A 26,488-nucleotide genomic window follows, 5' to 3' on the forward strand; every position below is an offset into this window, starting at 1 on the left:
CTTCTTATATTCTTTTCCTGAGTTATACAATTCAAGAACCTTTTCTTGCTGGTTCTTTGACTGTTCTTTTGGATTCCCCATGGTTCAGTATCCAGTGCAGCTCTAAATTGACTATTTATACAGACATTGATTACAATCAAAGAAGTTATATGTTTGAACACTCTCCCTTAACTCACTTAGGGCAGATGTCGACTTTTGTTGACAGCAGGGGTTGAGGTTGGCTGTTGACTTTAGTTGACATCCAGGGGCATAGGATAAAAATCAGCAGCAAATGTTGACAAATCTTACCATCATGTTATGGGTAGACAAGGAAAGACAGCCTGGTGAGGCTACTTGCTAGAAGCACTGCTAGACTCATTGACTTGACATCGAATCCCTGTGTGTGTGTGAGGAGCATAGAGTAAATAATGTCTAGAATCGGGCAAAAGAGCAAAGCAAATGTGCAAAGCAAAATACTCTGGGTACATTATTTGTTTATTTTTTTGGGTTTTGGCCTATTATTGCTGCATGATTTTGATGCAAGTGATCTGGAAATCAAAAATGAAAGGCAGGTAGCTGTTTTTTTTTTTTTTTCCAGAAAGTGCCCTTCAAATATGAATGATGAGACAAACAGGTATGTAGCAAGTATGTAAGAAGTGTTACAGCCAGTCTTAGAAAGCTAATGTTTAATGTTAAATGCATATAATGTTTACTTTGTGTGCTCTTTAGAGTGTTTGGGAAAAAATATTCAGACCTGTGAGAAAATGAAAAAAAAAATAGTCCTGAAAGAGTTAATTAACCTTAATTTGAACTTGTGTGTGTCAACTTGTGTGTATATTATCAGCCCCAACATTCAAGGGTATGTAAACTTTTGATCAGGCCCATTTGAGTGATTTCCGTTATCCCTATAATAATAATAATAATAATACATTGTATTTATATAGCGCCTTTCCCATGCTCAAGGAGCTATGATTTAAAAAGGGCTCACACAATTATGTGATAATAAATTGCTTCACGTGAGCACACTCCCTAATTAAGAGGAAAGCTTTCTGCATGATTACTTATATTTTCCAACAATATTTCACAATTTCTGCCAATGTAATGTAAACTTATGGGGACAATGGTATATACTCAATAAGCAAGTTTCAAGTATTTGAACTTAATGTGTGACACTAAAGGGAGCCAATGTAGTAATCCAAAAAGAAGAGTGAGACATGCCTGCTTTGGCTGGTTGAACACCAGATGTGCCACTTCATTTTAAATCTTCTGCAGTGGCTGGGTGACACATGCTGCTACTCCTGCCACCAGAAAGTTGCAGAAGTCCAGACATAACAATACCAAAGACTGGACCAGCAGACTTGCTGTCAGATATGCTGTTATCTTGCAGATATTGTTAGGATATAGCTGGTTGGATGATGGATGGATAATAGGACAAGCTGAACCGAGATGAGGTGCTGAATTGGTAGACGGGCTAGGAGAACATAAACGTCTATCTTTGCCAGGTTGGGCTGGAGATTCCTTCCTTCAGGTTAAACAATTAGTGAGAAATGTAGAGATTAGTGGTTGATACCGTGTAGTCCTCTGGATGGAATGACACATAGAGCTGTGTATCATCGACACAGCACTGATAAGAAAAATCATGGGTCATAATAATTGGGCCTAGTAAGAAAGTGTAAAGAGAGAAGAGGAATGGGTCTGGAAATGTTCAATGCAGCACACTCATGCCAGCTTGGCATACCTTTGACACCTCTCCTCCTCAGGACACACAGTAGGATTTGCTCAAAAAGTAAGACTAGAGTCACTTGAGGGCAGTAGCAGTGATGGCAAGGTCATAGGTGGTGGCATGAATCTGGTGGTTGACTCTGTCAGAGGCAGAGGAGAAATCTACCAGGATACGGACAAATGCCATAACTCATGTTGACAATGGTAAGTAGAGTCATCTAAGTGGAATGGCCCCTCTTCAGCTCTGATGGATTCGGATAAAGCAGTCTGTTCTTTAGAAGAAAGGAAGAGACTTGGTTAGAGGCTATATTTTCCAGTGTTTTGAACAGAAAGGAAAGGTAAGGGACAGTTCTGTAATCACTTACTTCAGATGAGCAGAGTGTGGTCTTCCTCAGAAGGGGAGTTATTAGTGCATTTTTGAGCATTGTAGGAAAGATGCCCGAGCAGAGTGAGATTTTTATGATGTGTGTAACTGCAGAGATGGGTGGGAAAGGTAGCCTGGAAGAGATATGAGGGGATGGATTAAAGTGGACAGGAAGTGGTGTAAATAGAGAGAAGCTTGAAAACAGAAGGGAAATGGAAAAATGTTGTGGGATGTTCAGGAGAAAGCTGAATTGATTGTTGATGACAGCCACCTTTTCCTGCAAAATGGTTGCAAAGTCATTAACAGTCAGGTAGTTTAGGGAAGAGGCAGTGAAGGTTTGAGGAGTGAGGTGAAAGCAGAAAACACGCTATGAGTATCAGAAGTTATGCTAATCATGTTTTGAAAGAAACGTACCATAGCATTGGTAGTAAAAGAAGCGAAAGAAGAAAGAGATCAACACTTATCCAGGTCAGCCTGAGCCTTTGACTTCCTCCATTTCCTTTCAGCTGTCATAGGCTGCATTAATCTTGTGGAACTTCAGAAAGCCATGGGCAAGGATGGTCTTTAGTGTGCAACCCAAGACAAGAAAGGACAGACAGCATGAAGGCAAGAAGACAGAGATGAGCAGATGGTGTCAGTAGCAGCACTGATATCAAGATAGGAGGAGTGATAAAGAGAAGGGAGAGTAGACGAGACAAGGGAAGAAGAACAGGTAGGAGAGAGGGAATGGAAGTGATGGTGGTAGGACTCAGATGTTTACAAGCTTTGGAATTTGGTGGGGTTTTGGAGATGTTACAAGTTGCAGAGAAAAGAAGAAAAAGGAAGTCTGTAGAAAAAAGACTGTCCAGGCAGATGTTAATATCCTCAAGGATTAGAAGTGGAGAGCCATAATCTGGAATGAAGGAGAGCAGCATGTACAGTTCGTCAAGGAAGATTTTTTTTTGCAGACCTGTAAGGTGATAAAGAACAACATTAATGTTAATGTCAATGTCAATGTCAATTTACTGTATTTATATAGCACATTTAAAACAACATAGTAATGCTGCGGCCAAAGTGCTTTACAATAATAGAATAAAAGAAAAAACAAAAACAATAAACAGTAAAACACAGATAGTAATAAGATATATGAACATAAAATAAGATAGATAATAAATAGAAATAATGTTATATGATCACAAAGAGGAAACCATCAGTATTACTGAAAGTCACTGAATGCAAGTGAAAAGAAGTGAGTTTTTAATCTTGTTTTGAACAGTTCAATTGTAGACGACTCCTTTATATGATGAGGTAAAGAGTTCCACAGGCAAGGGGCAGCAGCTGCAAAGGCCCTGTCCCCCTTGGTTTTACATTTGGTACGAGGGACAACAAGAGACAACTGACCAGAAGATCTAAGCACTCTGGATGGCTGGTGTAAAAGACACAGTTCAGATAAAATTATTAATCATTTTAATTCATTATTAATTAATAACTAATAAAAACATTATTAATGTTAATAAGGTAGAAGGCAGTGATTGTACTGTACTCAAAAGCAGTGTAATCGAAAAATGTACCCAGGGTTGTGAATATCCAGTTGTTGGAGACCAGTATGCCTAACCTTACAGTGGACTGACCGGTATGGAAGCAATTGAATCCAGAGGAAAGGGCTGTTAGTTTTGCCATGTTTTGTGGATGATTCAATGGTTCAGTTAATTCCACAATTTGGATTTCACTTTGGATGTGCAAATGCTGGAAAAATGTCTGCTTTGTTGACTACAGACTGACTGTTCCACAGGCCAAAAGAGAAAGGAGTCTCCGAAGGGGTTATTCTGTCTGTTATTGTCTTCTGTTAGTGAGATGAGAGACAACTTGTAGCAATCATAACAAGGTGCTAAAAACACAAATGTTCACAAAAGATAAATAGTTTACTTGGTTGATAAGAGTATCCACATCCTTGGGTAGACTGGCAGTCTTTACACAAGAAGTTCTTTACACAAGGAGGGTTGACACTTTATGGAAGTGCTAAAAAGCTCTGAACTATTGAAAGGTTGATGAAGCGCAGTTGTGAGTATGGAAATAATTACCAAAACAAAGCCAGAGCGCAGCACTCATGAAAAAGACAGAATCTGGTCAGCAAAGCAGCAAAAGTGGCAGTTCAGTCCTTGACCTTTCCCTGAAAACCTAATTCACCAGTGCCTCACACCAAAGGGAGTATCCAGGTCTACAACTCAAACAAGGTTTCGCCAAAAAATAGCACCAAGAAACAAAGTTCTCCACCTGACTTCTAAAATCTGTTTCCCCTAACAATTTCAGAATCTAATGAGAATTTATGTAACTGACATGGTTTTATATTTTTAGCCTGATGTGTACAGAGTGAGGAAAAAAGGTGATTGGACTGTTCATTGTGGTGCTTCAATGTTTCTCACATCTGTACCAGAGACAGTCCTTGAACCTCATAAACTGCGGCCTGCCAGACTGACAGTCCATTATCCAGAACACCATAGGCTCATCTGCCTGCATATCACTGAGTTTACCCCCCAACAGAGATTGCTAGATGGTATTAAAGGCACAAGAGAAATTAAAAATTATCTTTACATTGCTTTCTGTCTTCTTCGGGTCAGAATAGGCTTTGTGGATGGATAACAGCATCTTCTATTCTAATTTTTTTCTCAATAGGCAAACTACAGTAGGTCCAAACCTTCTTCCAAAAGAGGACTCAAATAGTCCAGCACCAGCCTCTCAAAGATCTTCATGATATAAGATCAAAGTGTCACTGGTCTGTAGTCACTACATGAGTAGGCACCTGCATTCCTTGGAACAGAAGTAATGCCGGATGTTTTCCACAGTTTAATGACATTAATACCAAAGTAATGAAATATACATAACCTAAGAGACTTAATAGGAAGAAAATCATTATACAAAATTGGTCTCATTAAAAACCTCCAAAATGAAAAAGGAGATTGTATTAAATGCCTAATGTAGTTTTAACAATATGTCAACTGTAAGGGAAAGTGTTAGAACAAGAAAGCAAGAGAAACACAAGTGCCTAGGTAGTACATCAGCCATGGGTATGGATCCCAAAAATGTTCCATGAGAAATTTGAAGCAGCTACTTTACTTTACTTTATTAACCCATTACCTCCTCATAGTACACATATATGAAGTACATGCACTTCGAGCCTTTGGATTTGAAGGAAATGGTGTTCATTTCAATCATCAATCCATCCATATTTTACATCAGCATTATCAAATGTAAGAATTGTGGCCAGCCAACATCAGACTTAAGACAGGTACTGTGAACGGAAACCGGGCACAGACAGGCAGACATGTTGTTTTTCCACCACCACACGTTTATTTACAAATATTTACAAGTTAAAGTGCACACAAACCCCCAAAGTCCTGGCCACACAATGCCTTACACTCTTCAGGCCGCCTCCTTGCCTCCTCCGCAAGCTCAGTCCTTCCTTCACTCCTGACTCCAGCCGGTGAATGAAAGGAGGCGGCCCCTTTTATTCACACCCGGATGTGCTCCAGGTGCTTCCCGGCAATCTCCCACGACACACCCCCATGGGGTGGAAGTGCCGGCTGTACTCCCGGAAGCACTCCGGGTGTCCCTGCTTCTCTTCCCCCCAGCACTTCCTGGTGTGGCGTAAGTGCTGAGGTCCAGGGTTCCCAAGGCATCGGGGCACCCCCTGGCGGTGACCATGGGCCCCTACAGGGTTGGGCTTCCAAGCCCTCAACTCGTGGCCCCCAAAGCAACCAGGGTGGTGGCCCCCACGTGATCCAAGGTGGGCGCATGCCCTCTTCCGGTCCCTCGATGCGTCCCGGCCGGGTCGTCACCCCGGCATCCCTGACAGTACCAACCCTGGGCAGCATGACAGTCCATCCCAAAGCACACTCACAACATACACCTTTACACCACTGGTTGCATTTCACCACTGTACCATTGTTGCTAATTTCATTTTAAGTGAAAACACTGCCAGTAAACTAATTTTTAAAAACTAATTTCAACAGACAGCATAATGTTTCATAACTACAGCTACGTCTGTCATTTCAGGTACAGGATATTGATTTTTTTGGGGTTTGGAAAGGAGGATTTTGACTGAATTTTATGTTAATAAAATATATGCTTTCTTTTCTAAAATATTAAGAAAAGAATTTGGATTTCAAAGAAACTAAGTCAGTTCCTTGAATATGTGAGTAACATTTCAAGGTAAATGTGTGGTATTGAGTAAATTAAGATCATATGATAAGGCAGTTCTTTTTTGTTAGGGATATTGTGATAAACCGAGTTAGCTCCACACTTGTTGCTTGCTTCCAGGGGCCTCTTGAACTTGGCACCATTGATAGTCATGAGCCGGGCAAATGAAGACACACATAGTACTAAAACAACTATATTAAATCTGCTTTAATCTAGAAATTCTAACAAACTATATATGATACTGAAGAAGTGAGAAGTCAAGCGTAATGACACTTTTTATTGGCTAACTAAAAAGATTACAATATGCGGAATCTAGAAAAAAAGCAGTTACTTTGAAACCTAAATCACACAAAGCTACAATCAAATTGCATATCCCATTATTCTGTAATAGTTAAGATTTTTTTGTTGATCTCTTTGGCCTACCAAATAAAACAAAAACAAAGGTAAGAAAACATGAAAATTTAAATATGCACCAAATAAACACAAAAAGCTATAAATAATAACATATTTCTAAAAAAGGAAGCTTAATATTTATCTTTGTGTAGAAACTTAAGTCTTTGTCACACCACCTAATTATAGTAAACAGGTTGTGAATGAGAAAATTCAGATCATTAGAAGAGCTGGACAAATAATCTCACCTCCAAGATATTTTTCATGTGAGGTTACAGTATTTGAGAAACCTTTTCTAGATGGATAATTACAATCTATGACTTGGACGTCTGTCAGAGAAAAAAAAATCATCCAGATAGTTGTTTATAATGCTGGACAAATATGATAGCAAGTCTAAGCAATGCTTAGGCATGCTTATGTGTAACTTATAACTATATTATTTAGAAAGAATATGATGTTTATTTGTGTGGCTTTGTGTATTCATTGTTTCAATGCTTGTTTTTCTTTTCATTTTTTTTTTCATAAAATTAGAAGTGGATCTCAAAATGTATGTTCACACCATTGTTAGTGCTGTTATGCAGAAACAAGCTCATGTACATAACAAACACTGCAGATCATTTAATAAGGCAATTTTCTTTTTAACTAGTGTTTATATTGTCAATAGGTGTCATTAGCAAATAATCCCTTTGTGAGTTTATGAATGCATGTTCCTTATTTTTCATTTATGATTTCAATTCCCCTTAAAAGAAGGCAAAAACCGTAGTGTACATTTATAATGCTAAAGAAGAGCACTGGGAAAAATACTGGTTTAAAGCCATTACCCATTTTCAACTCTGACAGGCACACTTATTTTCCTTCTAAAGTCTTACAGTACAAAATATCGGGAGTGGTCTCCCCTAGACTTTCTCATATACTCAGATATGGGGATGAATATTTGAGAAGTAAACCACAAGACAATGATTATACTTTTATATTATGTATATTAAAGAACCATCAACAGCAAATCAAATTAAATTAATAACATATTGAACAATTTATATAAAAGTAAAGTTGAATAAATCGAACTATGCAGCTGCATGAATAAAAGGTAAATACCACTTCTGGTTAATGAAAATAGCCCAAAGGTTTATAGAAATCTATGTTTTGTGCCTAATACTTGTATGCAAAATTTGGTTGACCTAAGTGAAAGCGTACTCAAGTTATCGTGTTTACATACACACGCACAGAGACAGACACACAGACATAATTCCAAAAATGGTATTTTCGGACTCAGGGAGGTCTAAAAGGTTGAGATTAATCAAAATCTCGAAATGGAATTTTTGGAGGATTCTAATACTTTCCCTATACTTTGTATATGAGACAGTCAGGGAGGTCTAAAATGTTGAGATTCATCAAAATCTCTAACATTGAATCTTCGGATGATTACAATACTTTCCCTATACCTTGTATACGAGAAAGTAAAAAATGTGTTTTTAAGCATTTTATAAATTGCTTAGCTTAACATGTTTACCTGATGTATTACTCAGTTTTTCAAAAAGGCCAAATGTTTAGCATATACAGAGCCAAGTCACATTACCAGGGTGCTTTGTTGCCATGTTCAAGCAAGGACTTTGATTTCCAGCTGGTGCCAATGAAGTCACATTAATTGCATTTATGCGAGTCCATTTTTCCTTGTTTTTTCCTGCTTGTATCTGTTCCTTGAATGGTCAGAATACTGTACTTATATTGCCAACGTATAAATAGATTTGGACATATTTGGACAAGTTTTATGTTCCATTGCTAGTTTGTGCAGTTCGAGCCACAGTAAATCAGTAGTTAAGAAATAATAACTATTTGCTAATATAGTGAATGTTGCTATGTATTAATTTTAGCATCTGCTGAACTGTCATCACATTTTAAATTGAAACACATATGCTATTTTTGCATAAACACTGAATATGAAATTGTGTTTACATAAATAATGGATCCAGCAGTATTTTATATCACTGAGCACCACACTTAGGGCAACAAAAAAAAAATTCAATATGTTCTAATCTTGTGAACCATCTTTCAGAAATATATGTGCAATCACAGCAAACCTGAAAAGTTGACACACATATTATATTCATTTTTCACATTGAGTCTAGAGTGGTTTACATATTTACAAATACTGTAACATTAAAACAAATTGCTGTATAAATTACAGTAAAAACAACCCAAACACCTTGTACAAAATGTTGATTTTAATGTAAATTAACTAACATCTAAATTTATCTTTACAAAATTATTTCAATTGTCATAGATATACTCTATCATTTTTCATATGATTATACTTTGTAACAGAGCATACAGTCATTATACCTTTTCTCCAAAAATTAAAAACACCTAGTCACATTTCATAAATGTGTAACATCTAAATAAGCAAAAAAAAAATACACAATGCCTGTGCCATTTAGAACCATCTCCCTTTAGCATTTCTCTCTAGAAAATAACCATCTGACTCCATCACCCTGTGTCAGGCCCTAATCAGCAGTACTAATAAAGAATATAAACCCTAATTAACCCACCCATGAGTCTACTTGTCAACTCAGGATAAAATGCAAGTTTTTCTCAGAATTTGCTGATAGATAATATTCATGAAACCACCTGTACTGTGATGCTAGATGGTTTGCTATGGTTGCTTTTTAATTCAATTCAATTACATACATTTTATAAGAGGGTATGAACCAGCTGGATCCTGCCAATTGAAACATGTTTTAATTAAACAGACTATTAACATTTTTTTTTTTTATGGTGTCCACTGTAGGACATTGTCATTCCTAGCTTTCACGGTCATTTTCCATCATTATTTGCTACCTATCATGCGTCTGTTGTGTTTTTTTCCTTCTCGCTTCATGTTAGAGTCACTCGTCACCCTCCATTTGATTCTAAATCAACTATTGTCAGGATTCACTTATTGTGCATCAAACATTTGTTTAGCAAGGTATCATTTGATTTATTTATTTGTTGTGATGCAGTTGTTTTTTTTTTTTTTACAGTTGAACATGATTTATATCTTACGTTTTCCTTCTCATGTTTGATTTTCCCTTCTTACTTCTCATTTGCTACTTATTGTTTTTCACTCCTTGGTCATCACTTCTGCCTCATTTGTCACTTCTCACACACTGTGGTTCAGTTCTTACTTATCACTTATCATTTATCATTCCCGTACTCAGTTCCCTAATGTGGTATTTTACACTAAATGGGGTATATATTGTAAAGTATACTGTGAAACAACTGAATTGAACACATTATTGTCTTTTTTTACTCATGGATCTTGTAGTTTACATTAACTTGTGAACTTAAGAGCTGTGGTGTGCAGTGTGTAATACTTTTTGTATGCTTTTTTTTTTCTTCTGATGGACTGTCTTGAGCTTAGCAATATTTCATAACAGCAACTCATATTATGACTGTAAACAAGCAGGGCTCAATGTACTGTGTCTAGATATAGGTTACCTCAAAACCCTCTTTATCCATAGAACAGGGAGATGCAGTGTCCATGCAGTCCCAGGAGGCACAGAAATTTGTGAGGTTGTAAAGAGAGTTGGAACCGGTAGAAGCAGGGAAAAGACACCAATTAGATACAGTGGGTCTCAAACTAATAAAGTTTTGGCTTTAACAAGTGAAAGCAGGGCTTTCTAGGTCCTTTTGGTTTGCCCTGGATACTATCAGAGATGACAGTTTTGAGTCTCATCAAGCCTCTCTGGGGAAAACCCTTCAAATTGAACATGACAAAGAATACTTTGGCGTGAGTATGTTAGTTAAGTGATAGCGCTACTCCTAATGATTCATTACATATGATCTTATTACCTTAACAACACTGACAATAATAGATACAGCAGGAGTTGTCAATTAGATGAACAAAATGGCAAGCTAAAATGTGCTTGTCATTTAATAATTGTAAAGAAGGTAATTGTATACATGGGCGGCGCGGTGGTGCAGTGGTAGCGCTGCTGCCTCGCAGTTAGGGGACCCGGGTTCGCTTCCCGGGTTCTCCCTGCATGGAGTTTGCATGTTCTCCCCGTGTCTGCGTGGGTTTCCTCCGGCGCTTTCGGTTTCCTCCCACAATCCAAAGACATGCAGGTTAGGTGGATTGGCGATTCTAAATTGGCCCTAGTGTGTGCTTGGTGTGTGGGTGTGTTTGTGTGTGTCCTGTGGTGGGTTGGCACCCTGCCCAGGATTGGTTCCTGCCTTGTGCCCTGTGTTGGCTGGGATTGCCTCCAGCAGACCCCCGTGACCCTGTATTTGGATTCAGCGGGTTAGAAAATGGATGGATGGATAATTGTATACATACTATAATACACTTGTAGGAACAGTTTCTTTTTTTGTGATCAGTTTCTGAATAATAAAACTAAATGAAAATCAACATGCCAGAAGGAGAAGCAATTATTATGTGAAATAAACATAAATCGTTCCCTTTTTACCCACCCCACCCCATTCCATGCCTTGCATCATACTACCAGGAACCATAGCAGTGCTAACTGACCACATCACTATATCAATGGAACGATAGCATCAAAAGTTTTGTGTTCATAAAAGATTAAAGTTTGGAAGCAGCAGAATTCAAGCCATTCATAGAATCACTGGATACTACATTGATTTGTGATGCAAACAGTTCCTAAAGAGTACAATTGTAAAAGGTAGACAGCCATCCGTTCAGTGTAATGAGGTCTGTAGCCTCCCATCTAGAAGTTAAGTGATGTTTAGCAGCTACTGTACCTAAGCATAAAAGTTCTAGAAGTATAAAAACATGTGGTGAGGACAGGACTAGGAGCTGATAGCAGTGAAGAAATTGATCAGGAAATTAGAGGCAAGAAATACAGAACAGGAAGACAAAATTAATACATATGCCTAAATGTCCCTGGGACAACATATGGGCACAAGTGACTAAGAGGATCTGAGCTGTGGGCTACTAAATGTAGCTTGTAAGGAGTAACAATATTATTAACAACTTATTATTATAAGTATAATCACTTAATAGCATCACATGCTTATTATAGGTGGGTACATTTATAAGTCATTTGGGTGTATTGCCTACCTTCCTTCAAGTTTTTTGACAGGTTTGAATAGCATATGACACAATGGGTCCAGGAAAAGTTTGGCGGTAAAAATATTCAAATTGGCACCTTTAATTAAATTTAATTTATAGGAGTTTGCAATAGCAGAGTCAATGCAAAACCAAGCTGCTAAGATTGAATCACTTCACCAATTCCAAAATGGATGTAATACATAAGCACAATAGTGTAATTAAAAATCTGGAAGTGAAATACCTATCTCACGCCTATTCCAGAATAAGAAAGTATTTTTTAGTCTGAGTTTCCTGCCATTACAAAAACAGCTGAAGAGCAGTGAATGAACTTATGACCAGTAAGATGGGGAAGATGTAGAGGAATCATGGGGCTTACGAAGTTAAGTCTGCAAACAACATTCATTTTCACACTGGCCAGCTGGGACTGAAAACATTTTGGGATATTTGATTGAGGATTTGAAGCCTGAGGAGGCACAATGAAAGTCTGAGTTAGAAATTTCACTGACGAAGGAGGATATGTCAGTAGCTAAATACTTGGACAAGTCGGTTGGAATAGGGAAGATTTCAGCCAATTAATCTTATATTCTGATATAATTTCAAAGGATTTGAAAAGGTCTAAACCATGTGAAAAAAGTGGGGTGAGAGAGGGCAACCCTGTCTGTAACCCTTCTTAATAAGAAAAGGAGATGATGCGTCTGAATTTGTGAGAAGCACAGCTGAAAGAGCAGAGCATTATGTTTTATTTATGTCCAAAAACTCAACACCAAATCCCATCTTGTCCAGGACCTGACAGTGAAATACTCAGTTTAACCGATCAAATGCCTTCTCAACACCTAGGGAATATAAATCTGCAGGGAAAGCAGTCTTCTTAGAGTATGTGAGGCAAAACAGGACTGGATAAAACCAGTTTGACTAGGAGGATCAGTTTATAAATAACAGACTGAAGTCTGTGTGCCAAGATTTTAGTTAAGAGTTTCACATTTTAATTCACTGGGGATCATGCTCCGAAATTCTGACATTTGATAGGATCTTTGCCTTATTTTAAATCAGAGAGTGATGACTGCAGTGTTTCGTCTCAGATTTAAATACTGTAAGGAAATGCCTGCAGTCAGCATTTGGAAGAGAGGTAAAGGAAACTGTTCCCAAAATGTAGAAAGTAACAAAGGTGGAATGCCATCAATGCCTGGGGGTTTCCATCAATATCAGGTCTTCCTTCAGCTCATTCAGAGTGATAGGGGTGTCCAAACACAAAACTTCCTGCTCTGAAAGGTGAGGCAAATTCAGCAAGTTATGGAGGGAGACATGGGCACCTCAGAAAACAGACTGGAGTTATAGTTGAGAAACTGATCATTTAGTGTCTTATTTTTATTAGTGATCCTGATAGAAGGGATTGAATTTAAAGGCTCATTACGGTGGACAAGAAGGGCCAAGATCATATTGGTTTGGGCCTTCAAGTATAATAATGAAATCTGGTGTGATGCATCTGAAATTCTGTTCATTACTGGAGGAGGTCACTTAGTAATAATATTTCCTTGAAGTGCACAAAATGAAGTCACTTTATATCTGCTAAACAACCAATGATAAGGTTACAGAAACCATCTGTATCAAAGGCATCATTTATTAAAAGATGATGTGACTTGAAGTTTCGGGACTCTGGGACCTTTTTGTGGACCTTTCGAAAGAGGAACCTCAGTACTTTTGACATATCAGCGTTATTCAAGTGCCTGTGTAGTAGTCAGGCTTATTAGCTGGTGAAGTGAAACTAAAGTTGTAGATACCGTTTGATTATTATTGTTAATACTTCTGTAATGTGTGAATCCTGGTCAACATTTTTAAAGGCAGAGAGCTAGAGTTTGTGCTTTAGTTACAGGAGTACTGTACTTGACTAACATTTAAGGGAAAGCTAATGCTGGGGTGATAGAGAAATATGACCATTAAATCAGACACTGAAATCATAATGATTGTTATAATAATTGAAATCATTTATGCCGGAGGATTAGAGTATGCTAAACTGGACAGATTTTTGGACCAGCTCGAATTATGTTTATTTTGAGGAAATCCTGTGAGAAGATATCAATATTTTATATGCTACACATGTTACATGATTTTTTTCATGATATTTTTTTCTTGGTTCAAAGTACAATGGGGCATTTCAAATGGGTTAAAAACACCTAGGAGAAATAATCAAGATTATATTAAAAACGTTGAACACATGCATAGCTAACTGTGAGTCATTAAGAATAGCTGCAGATCCTTTGTTTAAAATGTGTACACACTTTAAAAAAAAAAAAGAATTTTAGTTGATATTAAATGGCAATGTTTTTTGCAAAAATGAATGGCCATTCTTTTACTAGAGGGATGTTGTTAATATAGGCTGGTTAACAAGGACAATCCAAAAACTAAGTTTTCTGCCAATGTTTGGGGAGTGGGTGTGAATCCATTCATGAAAGGTTTCTTAATAACACTGCCTTTTTTCTTCATCTCTACAGGTTAACAGGTTTCCAGCTGCCAACCCCTATTGTCAGCACAGGCCCCATCATTACTCTATGGCTGCTTTCAGATTATGCTGTTAGCGGACAGGGATTTAGGGCAGTATATGAAGGTAAGGATCACATTTGGTTATTCCGGCAATGTGTCAGATCTCACTGTCATCCTGCAAAATTGCCAGGTTCTTCAAATCACTCAGGTTACCTTACATTCAGCTTTAATTCTGAATGTGTCCAGATCCTGCAGTATTTGTGACAGAGTTTCACTTTTGTTTAGTAGCAGGTAGTGTGAATCTTTCACTTGAAAAGAGGCTGACTAAACAAAATGTGTGAAATGAACTTCTTTCGTATAGGAGAGCATTCAAGCCTGCTGAGTTATTGCACCCTCTTTTTACATTAGGAATAAATCCGTCTCCTAAAATTGAAAATGTTTAGCATGCACTGGAGTTCAGCAGCTTTGTTTTCTTTTCATTCCCATGCATAAATGAATATTTTAATATTGAGATATGGTGCTGAATTCTCAACATGTTTCCTTATCGCTTATGTTGCATTTAACATCTCCAAGCTAATTGCAAAACTATATATTAGAATGCATAAACTATGGATGTCTGTATGACTAATAAGCTTTCAATTAGCTAATATTGTCTCCTATGCCGTCATCATCATAATTTTATACTCTTTACCATTTCAAGTAGCTGTTTGAGAGGATTTGGTTCATCACAGCTGGAATTATTTGTTTTGTGGAAAGTAATTCAAACTCAAAATTCTTTTTAGAACGACCTTAATTTTGATTAAGAATATCAGAATTTGAAAGAAATCCTCAAAAGCTGTTGGTGTGAAGGCTTCATTACAGTGACTGAATCAGCAGCACTCGGTACAGTCTTGACTGCATCCAAGCTTGTGGTAACTTGATATTGTCTCAGTATAAGTGAATGTGAGCAACTGTGCATGTGACAGACTTGCCTCCTATGCAAGGTGTGTTTTTGACTTATAACCAAAGCTGCTGGGCTCAGAGTATTGATGGATGTATGGGTGGATGAATATTGAAAAAGATTAGTCCTTCTGGAACTTTAAAACACTGGACTGAAGATGTTCTCTGATGCGTCTCCCTTCTGGCTGTGTCAGGCATTAAACCAACATACTGTAAATGTCCTGTTTAGCTTGTTGTTGGTTTACAGTGAATGTTTTATTTTTTCATTATCTGTTAAGACTTTTTATTTCAGAGACATTGTCTGTAGGCTGTTATATGGGGTACTTTAGGCAGTGCATTTATAATGTTACTTAGTTAGTAGAATTTGTATTTAAATATGCTGTGCTTCCATTGGAATAACACTGCAACTTGAATGCATCTTATAATTACAAGAATCAACCTCTCCTTTAGGCAGATGATTTTTCTTGTAATCACACAGAATGTAAAAGATAAATATAGTCTAGTTACTGTGTTAAGTAATTGCCAAGTAATTAAACAATTTCATGCCTTGTTTGATTCCTTTGAATTATAGTATTATTTGCTTTCCAAAGGCTGTTCTCATTATAAAAGGCTCTACCCAAAATAAAGATTAACTGGTAGCAGCCAGAGGATTTCGCCTCCATAGCTGAGACCAACACAAAACTGCCTCTTACACCTCACCTGGCAAGTAAAAAAATGATCCATAATAGTTGTATTTCACCAGCAGCATTGTTTCCCTTTCCTTTTGTGCTATCTCTCTGTTAGTAGGCAGCCCAGTGGTTAGCTTGAGTCCCATGTCCAGTTGTTGTCTTTATGGAATTTGCATGCTCACTGGGTGTCAGGTTAATTGGAGATTATACGTATCAGTGAGATTGTGGGTGTGTGCATGACTAGCACCCCATCCAGGAATGGCTCCTGCAATGCAATGTTGTCAGGGTACACTCCAGCCGACCATGATCTTGTGGTATTATTAAGGCACTACATGCAAATAAATGAATATGTTGCAAAGGATATAGCTACACTAGAAAAAACACATTGTATGATTTATTATCTTTTTATATGATTTTAGGAACCATTATTTTTTTTATTTATTTTTTTGGGTTGGAGGATGCAGTCTCCTAATCAGTGACTGTCTTAGATTAATTTAACAAGAACAAGAACAGAATGAAATGCTGTACACTGTGTTATTACTTGGTAAAACTGACTAACATGAAACTGAATACATACCCAAATACACATTACATTTGTTCAGTGTTTTTAAAATTTAAAATCAATTAGGGGTGCTTTAGCCCTCTGTCTTTCTCATTAAAAATTTTCCTTAATGGCCAACGTCTTTAAATGAATGCTAAGATATAACTTAATTAGTTCTCCTATTTCTGTTTTTCTTCTCTTCTGCTCTTCACAAAATGAAAAGCTGCAGAAAACAGAAATATAAATTAAGCAAAGGTTTGATATCTGGTTCATTGAAAGATCTACCTTAAAGAGTAAAACGCTGAGGCATGATAGGTGCAGTTGCTGCTACTTTTAGAACACATGAATAATCTAGACGAGAACAGGCCATTCAGTCCAACAAAGCTCACCAGTCCTATCCACTTAATTCTTCCAAAACAACATCAAGTCAAGTTTTGAAAGTCCCTAAAGTATGAATGTCTACCACAATACTTGGTAACTTGTTCCATATGTCATTGGTTCTCTGTGTAAAGAAAAACATCCTAATGTTTGTGTGAAAGTTACCTTCAAAAAGTTTCTAACTGTGTCCCCATGTTCTTGCTGAACTTATTTTTAAGTAACTTTCTTGATTCACTATACTAATTACTTTCATAATTTTAAACATGCCAATCATGTCTCCTCTTAATCTTCTTTTGCTTGGCTCTTTTAATCTTTCCTCATAATTCATTCCCTGTAGCCCTGGAATCAGCCTAGTTACTCTAATCAGCCTAGTTTCTCTAAATCTGCTTAGTTGCTTTAATAAGCTTGGTCACTCTAAATTAGCCTAGTCATTGTAATTAGCCTTATTGCTCTAAATCAGTGTAGTTGCTCCATTTAGCCTGAAAACTCTAAATCAGCCAAGTCACTCTAATCAGTCTAGTCGCTCTATAATCAGCCTTGCCACTCTGATTAGCTTAGTTGCACTAATCAGTCTATTCACTCTAAATCTGCCTAGTCGCTCTAATTAGCCTCATTGTAAATCAATCTAGTCACTCTATTTAGCCTGAAAGCTCTAAATCAGCCTAGTCACTCTAAATCAGCCTAGTTTCCCTATAATCAGCCTAACCACTCCAATCAGCTTAGTCACACTAACCAGTTTAGTCACTCTTAATCAACCTAGTTGCTCTAATTGTCCTGGTCACTCTAAATCAGCCTACTCACTCTAATCAGTTTAGCTGCTCTGAATAGCCTAGTCACTTTAAATCAGCACACTCGCTGTGATCAATTTAACTGCTCTAAATAGCCTATTCACTCAAACTCAGCCTAGTCACTCTATAATCAGTTCAGCTGCTCTAAATCACCTAGTTGCTATAATTAGCCTGGTTCATCTTAACCTGCCTGGTCACTCTAAATCAGCCTACTCATGCTAATCAGTTTAGTAGCTCTAAATAGCCTAGTTTCTCTAAGTCAGCCTACTAACTCTAATCAGTTTAGCTGCTCTAATTAGCCTGGATCATCTTAATCTGCCTGGTCACTCTAAATCAGCCTAGTCATTCTAATTAGCCATGTTACTCTAAGTCAGTCTCGTTGTTCTAAGTAACCTGAAAGCTCTAAATCAGCCTAGTTGCTCTAATCAGCCAAATTGCTCTTATCAGCCTAATCACTCTAATTCAGCATAGTTGCTCATTTTTCACAAGACTTGGAGACTAGACCTTAACAGATACAAGACTTTAACAGATACTTATAAAGTCCCAGTGATAGTTTAGAAAGGGGTCACTGACAGCATATTTATTAGATACTCCTACATAATAGAGCTTGATGGATAAACTTAAGGTAGGCAATCAGAACAAAGCTGGGCAACAATTGTTTGAAATCTGCATGGTGAGGCTTTAAAATAGTGAGTAGACTGCTTTCAGATTAAGAAGAAGAGAGTGATAATCTGAGGGTTGGAGTTTACCTTAGCATTTTTAAAATTACTACTGTTTCAACTTGGACTTAAATTAGTCAATGGACGCTGTGGGCATCTCATCTGGACTGATTCAAGACATCAGCAGCATTTGGTAAATGAAGTGTGCTCATAATAAATTCTTGAACACTTTTCTATAGAGAAAGCCATAATAAGGGTTTTGAAGGTGAAGTAAACCCCAATTTTACTCATTTTGTATCATATTTGTAACAGTTTTGTTTTAACACTGTTTGTTCATTATAAATTACTCTCTTTCTCTTGTTATTAATGTTATTTATTGAATTGACTCAAGTTCAATGTTTTCACTAGTGCACGGCGTTGCAGTGCTTTTAAGAGCAATTTACACTGCAAACAACATGACTTCTGACTAGGTTAGGGTGGGTATCATTGTAAGCATTGTTGCCTCACAGAGAGCTAGTTTATTAGGAAAGACTTGGTGCCCAGTGGTGGTCTGGAATGCACTGGGCAACTAGTTGATAGCAAGAGGCATTGTCCTTCCTATATCAGAACCACCTTCCATTTTTCTGCCAGTACTGTGATAAATTCCAGTTTTTCTTACTGTGTTTCCAGTCTCCGTGTGTTTTGCTTTTTAGAATTTACTAGTTTTAAAAGGCATATACTGGTTATTTAGCCAAACATTCAACCCCTACCATGTAATGGTGGATGGTGTAGGGGGTCGTTTAATCTAATTTACTAAGTCTGATGAGGTCACTGTTGGTTTGGATTTTTGTTCTAGTCCTCTAATTTTCCTTCCGCTACTCCAAAGGCTGGCTGGTGAAATTAAATGGTAAACTTAAGTTTTCCTAGTTTGTGAAGACGTGTCTTCCGTGTAATGGAGAACACCCATTCCAGAGCTTGTCTTTGACCTGATGCTGTTTTGAGGGGCTGAATTGGAGTAATTTATTTCCCTAAATTCATGGGTCACTTGATGAAAGGTAGAAATTAATATTTTTTATCTAGATGTTTAAATTTGAAGATACATTTAAGTGTCAGTCTAAGGCTTGCCACAAAAAGTAATGTAAGAAAAGGTTAAGCTGAGTCATGCTCTAATACAGGAATACAGCATAAATAGAGGAGTTTGTTCATTGTATTTTGTTTAACTCACATTTCTGCTAAGGTATATTGATTCTAATTACACTTTATTACCTGATAAATAACATTTTGGCATATGTTCTTGAACAGGTTGCTCTTTAATCATTTGTAATGTAGTACATACATCTAAATTTAAAGGCAGATGCTGACTTTCAGCTCAGGCTACTTTTGCTAAGTACTCTTCAATGTATTATTATATTCCACTACATTTATTATTTTTCCAATTACATGTAGATTGCACAGTAGTTAGTGCTACTGCCTCATGTGTACAGTTTTGAGTTTGATTCCCATGTGCAGTTTGAATATCCACATCATGCCTGCATGGGTCTTCCTTCATGTACACTGGCTTTCCTACCAAATCAGTAAAGACTGGTTAGGTTAACTGGCTGTGCCAAATTAACCCAGCGTGTTAGTAGACTTTGCTATGTTATGTTAACTTACTTGTTGTTACCTTTAAATAAAGGTGGTATTTCTCTGAAGACCAAATTTTGATGGAAAAAAATTAATGATCTTTGAAAAATAAATCTAATTTGCCAAGTCTATTTGCAAAATAAAACAGCCTTCTTCCAATTGTTCCATCCACACTGCACTCTGTTGGCTATCTCTGCATCTAATTTTCCATCTCGGGCTACCACTGATCCCAGATATTTAAATTTATCCACTCTTTTCAGTAGCTCTCCCTGCAAGCTAACTTCTGAATCCTAATCATCATTAAACCTCATATATTTTGTCTTCTTCCTATTTATCTTCAATCCTCTGTCTTTCAGAGCCCTTCTCCAGTCTTCCAACTTTTGTGTATATATATATATATTTCAATCAACTTTAATAATCATGTCATATAACTTTTTAGTTTAAAGATCTTATTAATTCACTTTTTTCCCCTGACCATAATTTTTCTATTGGTAATGTACTATGTGATTTTAATTACAATATGGCAGCCTATGCTGTATAAATTAAGAAAAAAAAAAAAACTGGCAATGTTTACTGTTAGATAACTATTGTCTTTTGTGCCACTATGGAAAGAGTACTCATCTTAATGGCTGTCTGAGTTTTGTTAGTATTTCTCACCAACTATATCCATCTAACAGATGGTAGTGTTCAGTGAGTAATGTCAATGTATTGTAGTTGAGAGCATTAGGGAAGTTCTCTTACCTGCTTTATTTATTTATTCAAACATATATAATCATTTCCAGTGGCTATTGTAAACTCTAAGTATACTTCATATATACTTGAGCATGCTTCCCAAAAAATAACATATTTATAAGAATTCATATGATTTTAGCATTTTCTTAATAAGGGACTGACCTCATTTCACCAATGGGGTTGGTGTCAATGCTGTTCAGCTTGCAGTAAACATTAACTTAGACTGCCAACAATGGAGTAACCTATTTAAAGTTAGCTTGAAAATAAACATCAGGGAGCCTAAATCTAAGATGAATGGAGTAGGAAACAGTGGGGTTATTTCAGCAATGAGTTCTAGTATCGATCTGCCAACAAAAAGCTACCATGGCTTTGTTCAAAATGACCCACTTACAAGTAGAACCATCCACAAGTGTAAAGGAAAGAAAATTTAGGTACTTCACAACAAAATGAAGTAGTTTCTGCAAAATCTCTGGAAAATAATAGATAGTGAGGATGTTAAGGTGAGAATTGATTATACAACTAGATGAGAAGAATATCTGCAGCACACATGGGATGGGATTTTTTGAGCTGGAATGCTTAGACAGGTCATGAATTTTAATTTAAAGAATGAGACTGAAACATGGCTAGAATCCATACACTAACCATCTTCGAAGAAATTCACCTCTGTATTCTCTTTTGTTATGACTGTAGATGTATCATATTCTACACCAGTAATTCATTAGAAAGATACTTTAGCTGTAGAGCTAATCACTGGTTGTGTGTGTTCAGATGATTGTGATTGATTATCTTGGAAGACACCTGCTTTTAAATGTTTAAGAAATGGTCAGTTAGTACAATCTTTCTACAGGTGAAGTATCATTAGATTTAAGTGGAATGGTATTAGGACATAAAGGCTCTGTTGCACCATTAAATATAAGCTAAGCCATCATAACATTAAGGTAAAAGCTGGTCCACAAACAAGGCAGGAAAAGAACTCAATTTCAGTTTCAATTATTCTATTTAGCACACATTCTAGTCTACTACACAAATATTGTTAATATGACAAAACATGCAACAGAAACATAAAACATAGTGTTGAGAAATAAATTGCTATATAGACATGGACATTTTCATATATATATAGTTATAGGGTGCATTAGTTGATTTCAGCTGAATTCTGAAAACCGTCACTCTGCAGACAGAGAAACAACAAAATCAGCTGAAGACATAACATCTCAGAATAGATCTGTCACTTGAAACTGTACCTAAACTGGATAAGTAGGTTAGAACAGCGATAAATAAATAGATACATTTAATATTTATTTTGTTCAATGAATTATGGTATCATAGACATAAGATATATTTACTGTATAAGGATTTTGTATTGAGGCCCTTTTTCAACAAAATTAAGTAATTGTGGTTGAAATGAAAGTCTACCCACCGTATAAACATATGCATGTTCCACTTTCGTCAATGTCTGTCAAGTACATTGTAAAAGTGACTTTTATTTGTTTGTATATTATATTTAACATTAAGTCTTTGATTATTTTTGCAACTCCAGAAACCTCAGTATTTTCATATTTTTGGTGCAAGGCCACACCATGAAAAACTCAATCACTGGTATTGTTGATGAAGTAAGGCTGCAATTAGTGGACATTGCATTTGTCCAGGTTTTGAAGAATACTGCTCATAAATATATTTTATTTTTTGATGTAAAATATCAAAATCATAGTTAATGATTCAGTTTTTTTTGCTAACTCCATACTTAAAGGATTTAAGTTTAATATTTTTCAAGTTAAAGTTATTTCTTTACAAACATACTATTTGCATTATATGAAGCGTATTCTAAAATTGAGCATTTTTTTTTTTAATTTTTAAAAAATATCTTGCCTGCTCTGGCACTTTACAGTGGAGGGTACGGGGCACAAAGTAAAAACTTAAAAATACGCACAGCTTATCTTCTGTTATAATGGCTGAATCTCATAAATATTCATGTTTTTTGTTCAAAAATGACATGTATAAACTATTTTATAATGTGTGTATAATTGCAAGATGTGGCTCAATACCTGACAACTGTCTTGGCTTGAGAAATTATTTTATTTGTTTTTATGCTGTTCCTCCATGCCTATTAGCCCACAATGTAAAGTGCCATGCCGTCAAAATATTTTTTTTTAACTTTATAGAAAGTGATTAACTTTAGAACACAGTTTTGTGTGGTAAATACATATATTGCAAGTTTGTGAAGAAATAACATCAAAAAATGCTGAACTTATCCTTTAAGTATGTGTTCTTTAAAATGCAAATAGTAGAAAATGCAAGTTTGAAAATGTATGCATGGAGTAACATTCAGGTATGTTCATGACTAAGGTAACTGATAGGAAAGTTGTAGCATTAAACATGTTTTTAGTTACTTCATCCATGAGTCAATTATCACACTTTTTTTATTTTGTGATGATAAATCATATTCAACGTTAACAGCAATAATAAAGTGCAATTACATGTGTTAGTAGACTATAATAAATATGTGGCTTTTAACAACACTTTAAAACATTATGTAGCTAAAAAGTAACCTAAATAGGCCTGTGGTGACTCAATAGCATTCATACACCAGCAGATTCCATCTTAAGTGACATAAAAATAACACTGATTGAAATGCATTAGCGGTTGAGAGCCTCTGACAAACATGTTCAATTTTCTTAAACATAACATTTTTGAAAGTATACCCAATAGAATAGAATTCAATAATTTCCTAAAGAAAATAAGCTCCACATGTAGATATTAATATTAGTTAAAACCTAAAAATTCATAAACATTATGTACTATAAATAAGTAAGAACTTGAAGGGAACTGATTTATTGTATAACAGGAGTACCAAAGGTAACACTAGTTTTGAAAAAAAATTTTTTTTTCAATACACAGAATCAAAAGCAGCTCTTGGGTCCAGAAAAACTGTAACCTTAGTTCAGTGTGTTAAATGTTCTACCGCCAACTAACTCTTTCAACATTAACAAACTGTAATCCTGCTCTCTAACTGCTGTTTGCAACACAGTCAGCCACATCGCTGTCCTTCTTGTGTGTCCAGTGGATTCGATCTTCTGCCTATATATGAGCTGCAGCTCCCTTTTAAACCCATGTTATGTTTATATCATTTAGGGGAGCTACAGTTTTGTAAATAAATTAGTTTAAACATCATTTAGCTGCAAGTTGATAACGTTGATTGTTCACAATAATAATCTGTAAATATTAGTTCAGTCTCTTCAGTCTTATATATTTTTACATACAGTAATTACTTTCCTCTTCAGTACATTCCCAGAGAAGTCACTTTTTTGTACCTTTATGGCTAATGTACCTAATTATGTTAATGTCCCCTTGGGATTAAAAAAGTATCTATCTATCTATCTATCTATCTATCTATCTATCTATCTATCTATCGCTGCAGGACAGGGTGCTGCTGAATGAGCTGTTCATGTGGACGCCCTACCCAGTGTCTGGCTGACTTGCATTGGGCATCTGAGAGGCTCTCAGACGAGTAAAAGACGAAATATACAAAATATACAACTTGGTGTTACCACTTCCAAGGTAAAACTTAAACAGTAAACCACAATAATTCATAAGTGAAGTCGCACAAAATGTCTCTGTTTTAGGATACTGTAGATGAGTTTGCAGATTTTTCACAGCTTTTCAATGGGAGACTTTGAAATTTCAAAACTTGTACAGCACATTCTGCTTGAGATATCTCAATGAAAATTGATCTGTCTTAAAAAACTTTTTGAAGAATACCAAATTTCAACAAAATTTCTCCACTGAAGGCATAAGTTGTTTCATGTGAACAGACAGACAAACAGACAGACCTGGCTATCACAGTAGGTGCTTTGTGTATTATATGCAAATAACCCAATAAAAAGAAGCAGACATAATATGTTAAAATTGAGTACAAATGACTGCAGTGGGCTGGCACCCTCCCCGGGGTTTGTTTCCTGCCTTGCACCATGTGTTGGCTGGGATTGGCTCCAGCAGACCCCCGTGACCCTGTAGTTAGGATATAGCGGGTTGGATAATGGATGGATGGAGTACAAATTAATTATATATTTATGCATTTTATACAGTTTCTTTTTAATATCTGAATTGGTACAAAATTAAATGTCACTTTTTTACTCTTAAACTAGCTCAGTTCATTACAGGGTCATGACGAATTTGATCTGTTCCTCCAAATCTGATGCAAGGCAGGAAGCCTCCTTGAACATAATGCTAGCCATCCATCAATATAAAACTGATATTAAAAAATGAACAGACAAAAACCTACATGTTTACAGCATATAAGTATTTTATATATGGAAGTAGAAAAAGAAAAAAATATATATTTCTGGTCCTCTAGTGCACAATAATATTTGTACCCAACCACAATTTTTTTTCAATGTGTCCCTTTATAGCTGAGATTTTATGGAAATCGTCTGTTTTGATTTATTGTTTTATTTGATATAGAATATGGTACTATATGCATTACATACACATACATTATATACACTTCTTTATTTTCTCTCACACATTGCAGAAGGCCTAAGGTCTTCATACATCTCTCTGCTTGGTACCCTTTAATGGCCATATCTTTTAATGCCAGGTTGCTCCAACTCATCCTGCATAAATCATTTATGTAGTCATTTGCCTATTGAAATTTTAAAAAACACATAAACAAATGTGTTATTTTGATGGAGAACATCCAAAAGAGCAAAATGTACAACATAATGATTCAGCTTCTGACCAAGAATGTTAATGTCTGGTTTACACTAGAAATCTAAGATATGTGAAGAAAATTGGCTAGCAGTTCTAAAACTGAGCCAAATCACAGGTGTTAGCAGTGCAGACATGACATTCCTATTCAATCGAAGCAGAACTCTGTCGATCTCTTTCTGACAAGAAACATATCACTCTGCATTATTGTATGCCTCCTTTACACAATTCTAAATATTTAACAACCCAGAAGACAAACTGTGACTTAGCCTGTGATCTTGCCCTGCTGAATGAGCAAAAGATTTCAGGGCACAATGATTTTCCTTCCAGTATTTTTTCTTTTACAAGTTTTCTCTTTTCACTTGTTTTTAAACATTTCCAATTCCCACTGTTTCTTTTATATTTTTTCACAATGACTCATTGTCACGTGAATTTAGCTATTTCACAGAACTAGGGCAGTTTGTGGGGGATTCCATATAATGCATTTTATTTATTGTTGTTTGGAACACAATGACAGGGAATGTGAGTGGTCCAGGTTTGTCCTCATATAATTCTAACCTAATTTTATTATTTAATATTCCATATTGATGAATAAAAATTGATCACAAATTTTTTTTTTTTACATATATGGCTCAGTAGTAGTGGCTACAGTATGTGTTAGAATGAAAACATTAGTTAACACAAGAATTACCAGAGTCTACGAAAAAACTCGTAAATCCGTCCCACCTTAAATCGCTTCTTAAAATCGTTCACAGCTCTCCACCAGCGTCTTTTGTCATCTAAATGTGCTGATAAAAACCAGGCTGTAAGCAGCCGGCTATTTCATCCCCCCACCGACTTAGAACGTGCACGAACTTCTCCCAGCTCATGCCTTGATTGATTTTCTGGGAGTGAAGTGGAGTTTTAGTGTGGAAATAATAGATCGTTGTTTGGAACACACGCATTTCATGTCTGTTCCATTTCTACAGTAATCTGTGTAAACACATTGTTAAAACAAACGTTTTTTATATTCTACTAGTAGATTACAAAATGTAGGCATAAACTATATAATGTATGAAGCCTGAAGTATAAAACGAATACTTTCACAAAAGCTACAAATCTAACAGAACAATTGCGCTTTTATTCAAAAATATAACTGCAGAAACAAAAAGCCGCCTTAACATGCGACATTGACACCCATTTATTATGACTACCTCCGTAGCGCAATAGAATCAGCTGCTGACTGGGAATCAAAAGGGCGTGAGTTCGATCCTGTCCTGCACCACTCCGTTTTGAGAAGTAAACTGCTCTTAGTCTTACTATTTTAGAATAAAAACAT

General features: G+C 36.3%; 1 protein-coding gene across 1 annotated transcript in view; it reads left to right on the top strand.

Annotated features, from left to right (window-relative positions):
- Positions 1 to 26,488, top strand: part of csmd2 (CUB and Sushi multiple domains 2) — a 967,861-nt gene that overhangs the window by 221,908 nt on the left and 719,465 nt on the right. The window contains exon 3 of the mRNA XM_039739491.1: positions 14,168 to 14,280. Coding sequence (XP_039595425.1) covers positions 14,168 to 14,280 — 113 coding nt within the window. The remainder of the gene's footprint in view (positions 1 to 14,167; positions 14,281 to 26,488) is intronic.

Source organism: Polypterus senegalus, chromosome 17 (genome assembly GCF_016835505.1).
Source record: "Polypterus senegalus isolate Bchr_013 chromosome 17, ASM1683550v1, whole genome shotgun sequence".
Taxonomy (NCBI): Eukaryota; Metazoa; Chordata; class Cladistia; order Polypteriformes; family Polypteridae; genus Polypterus; species Polypterus senegalus.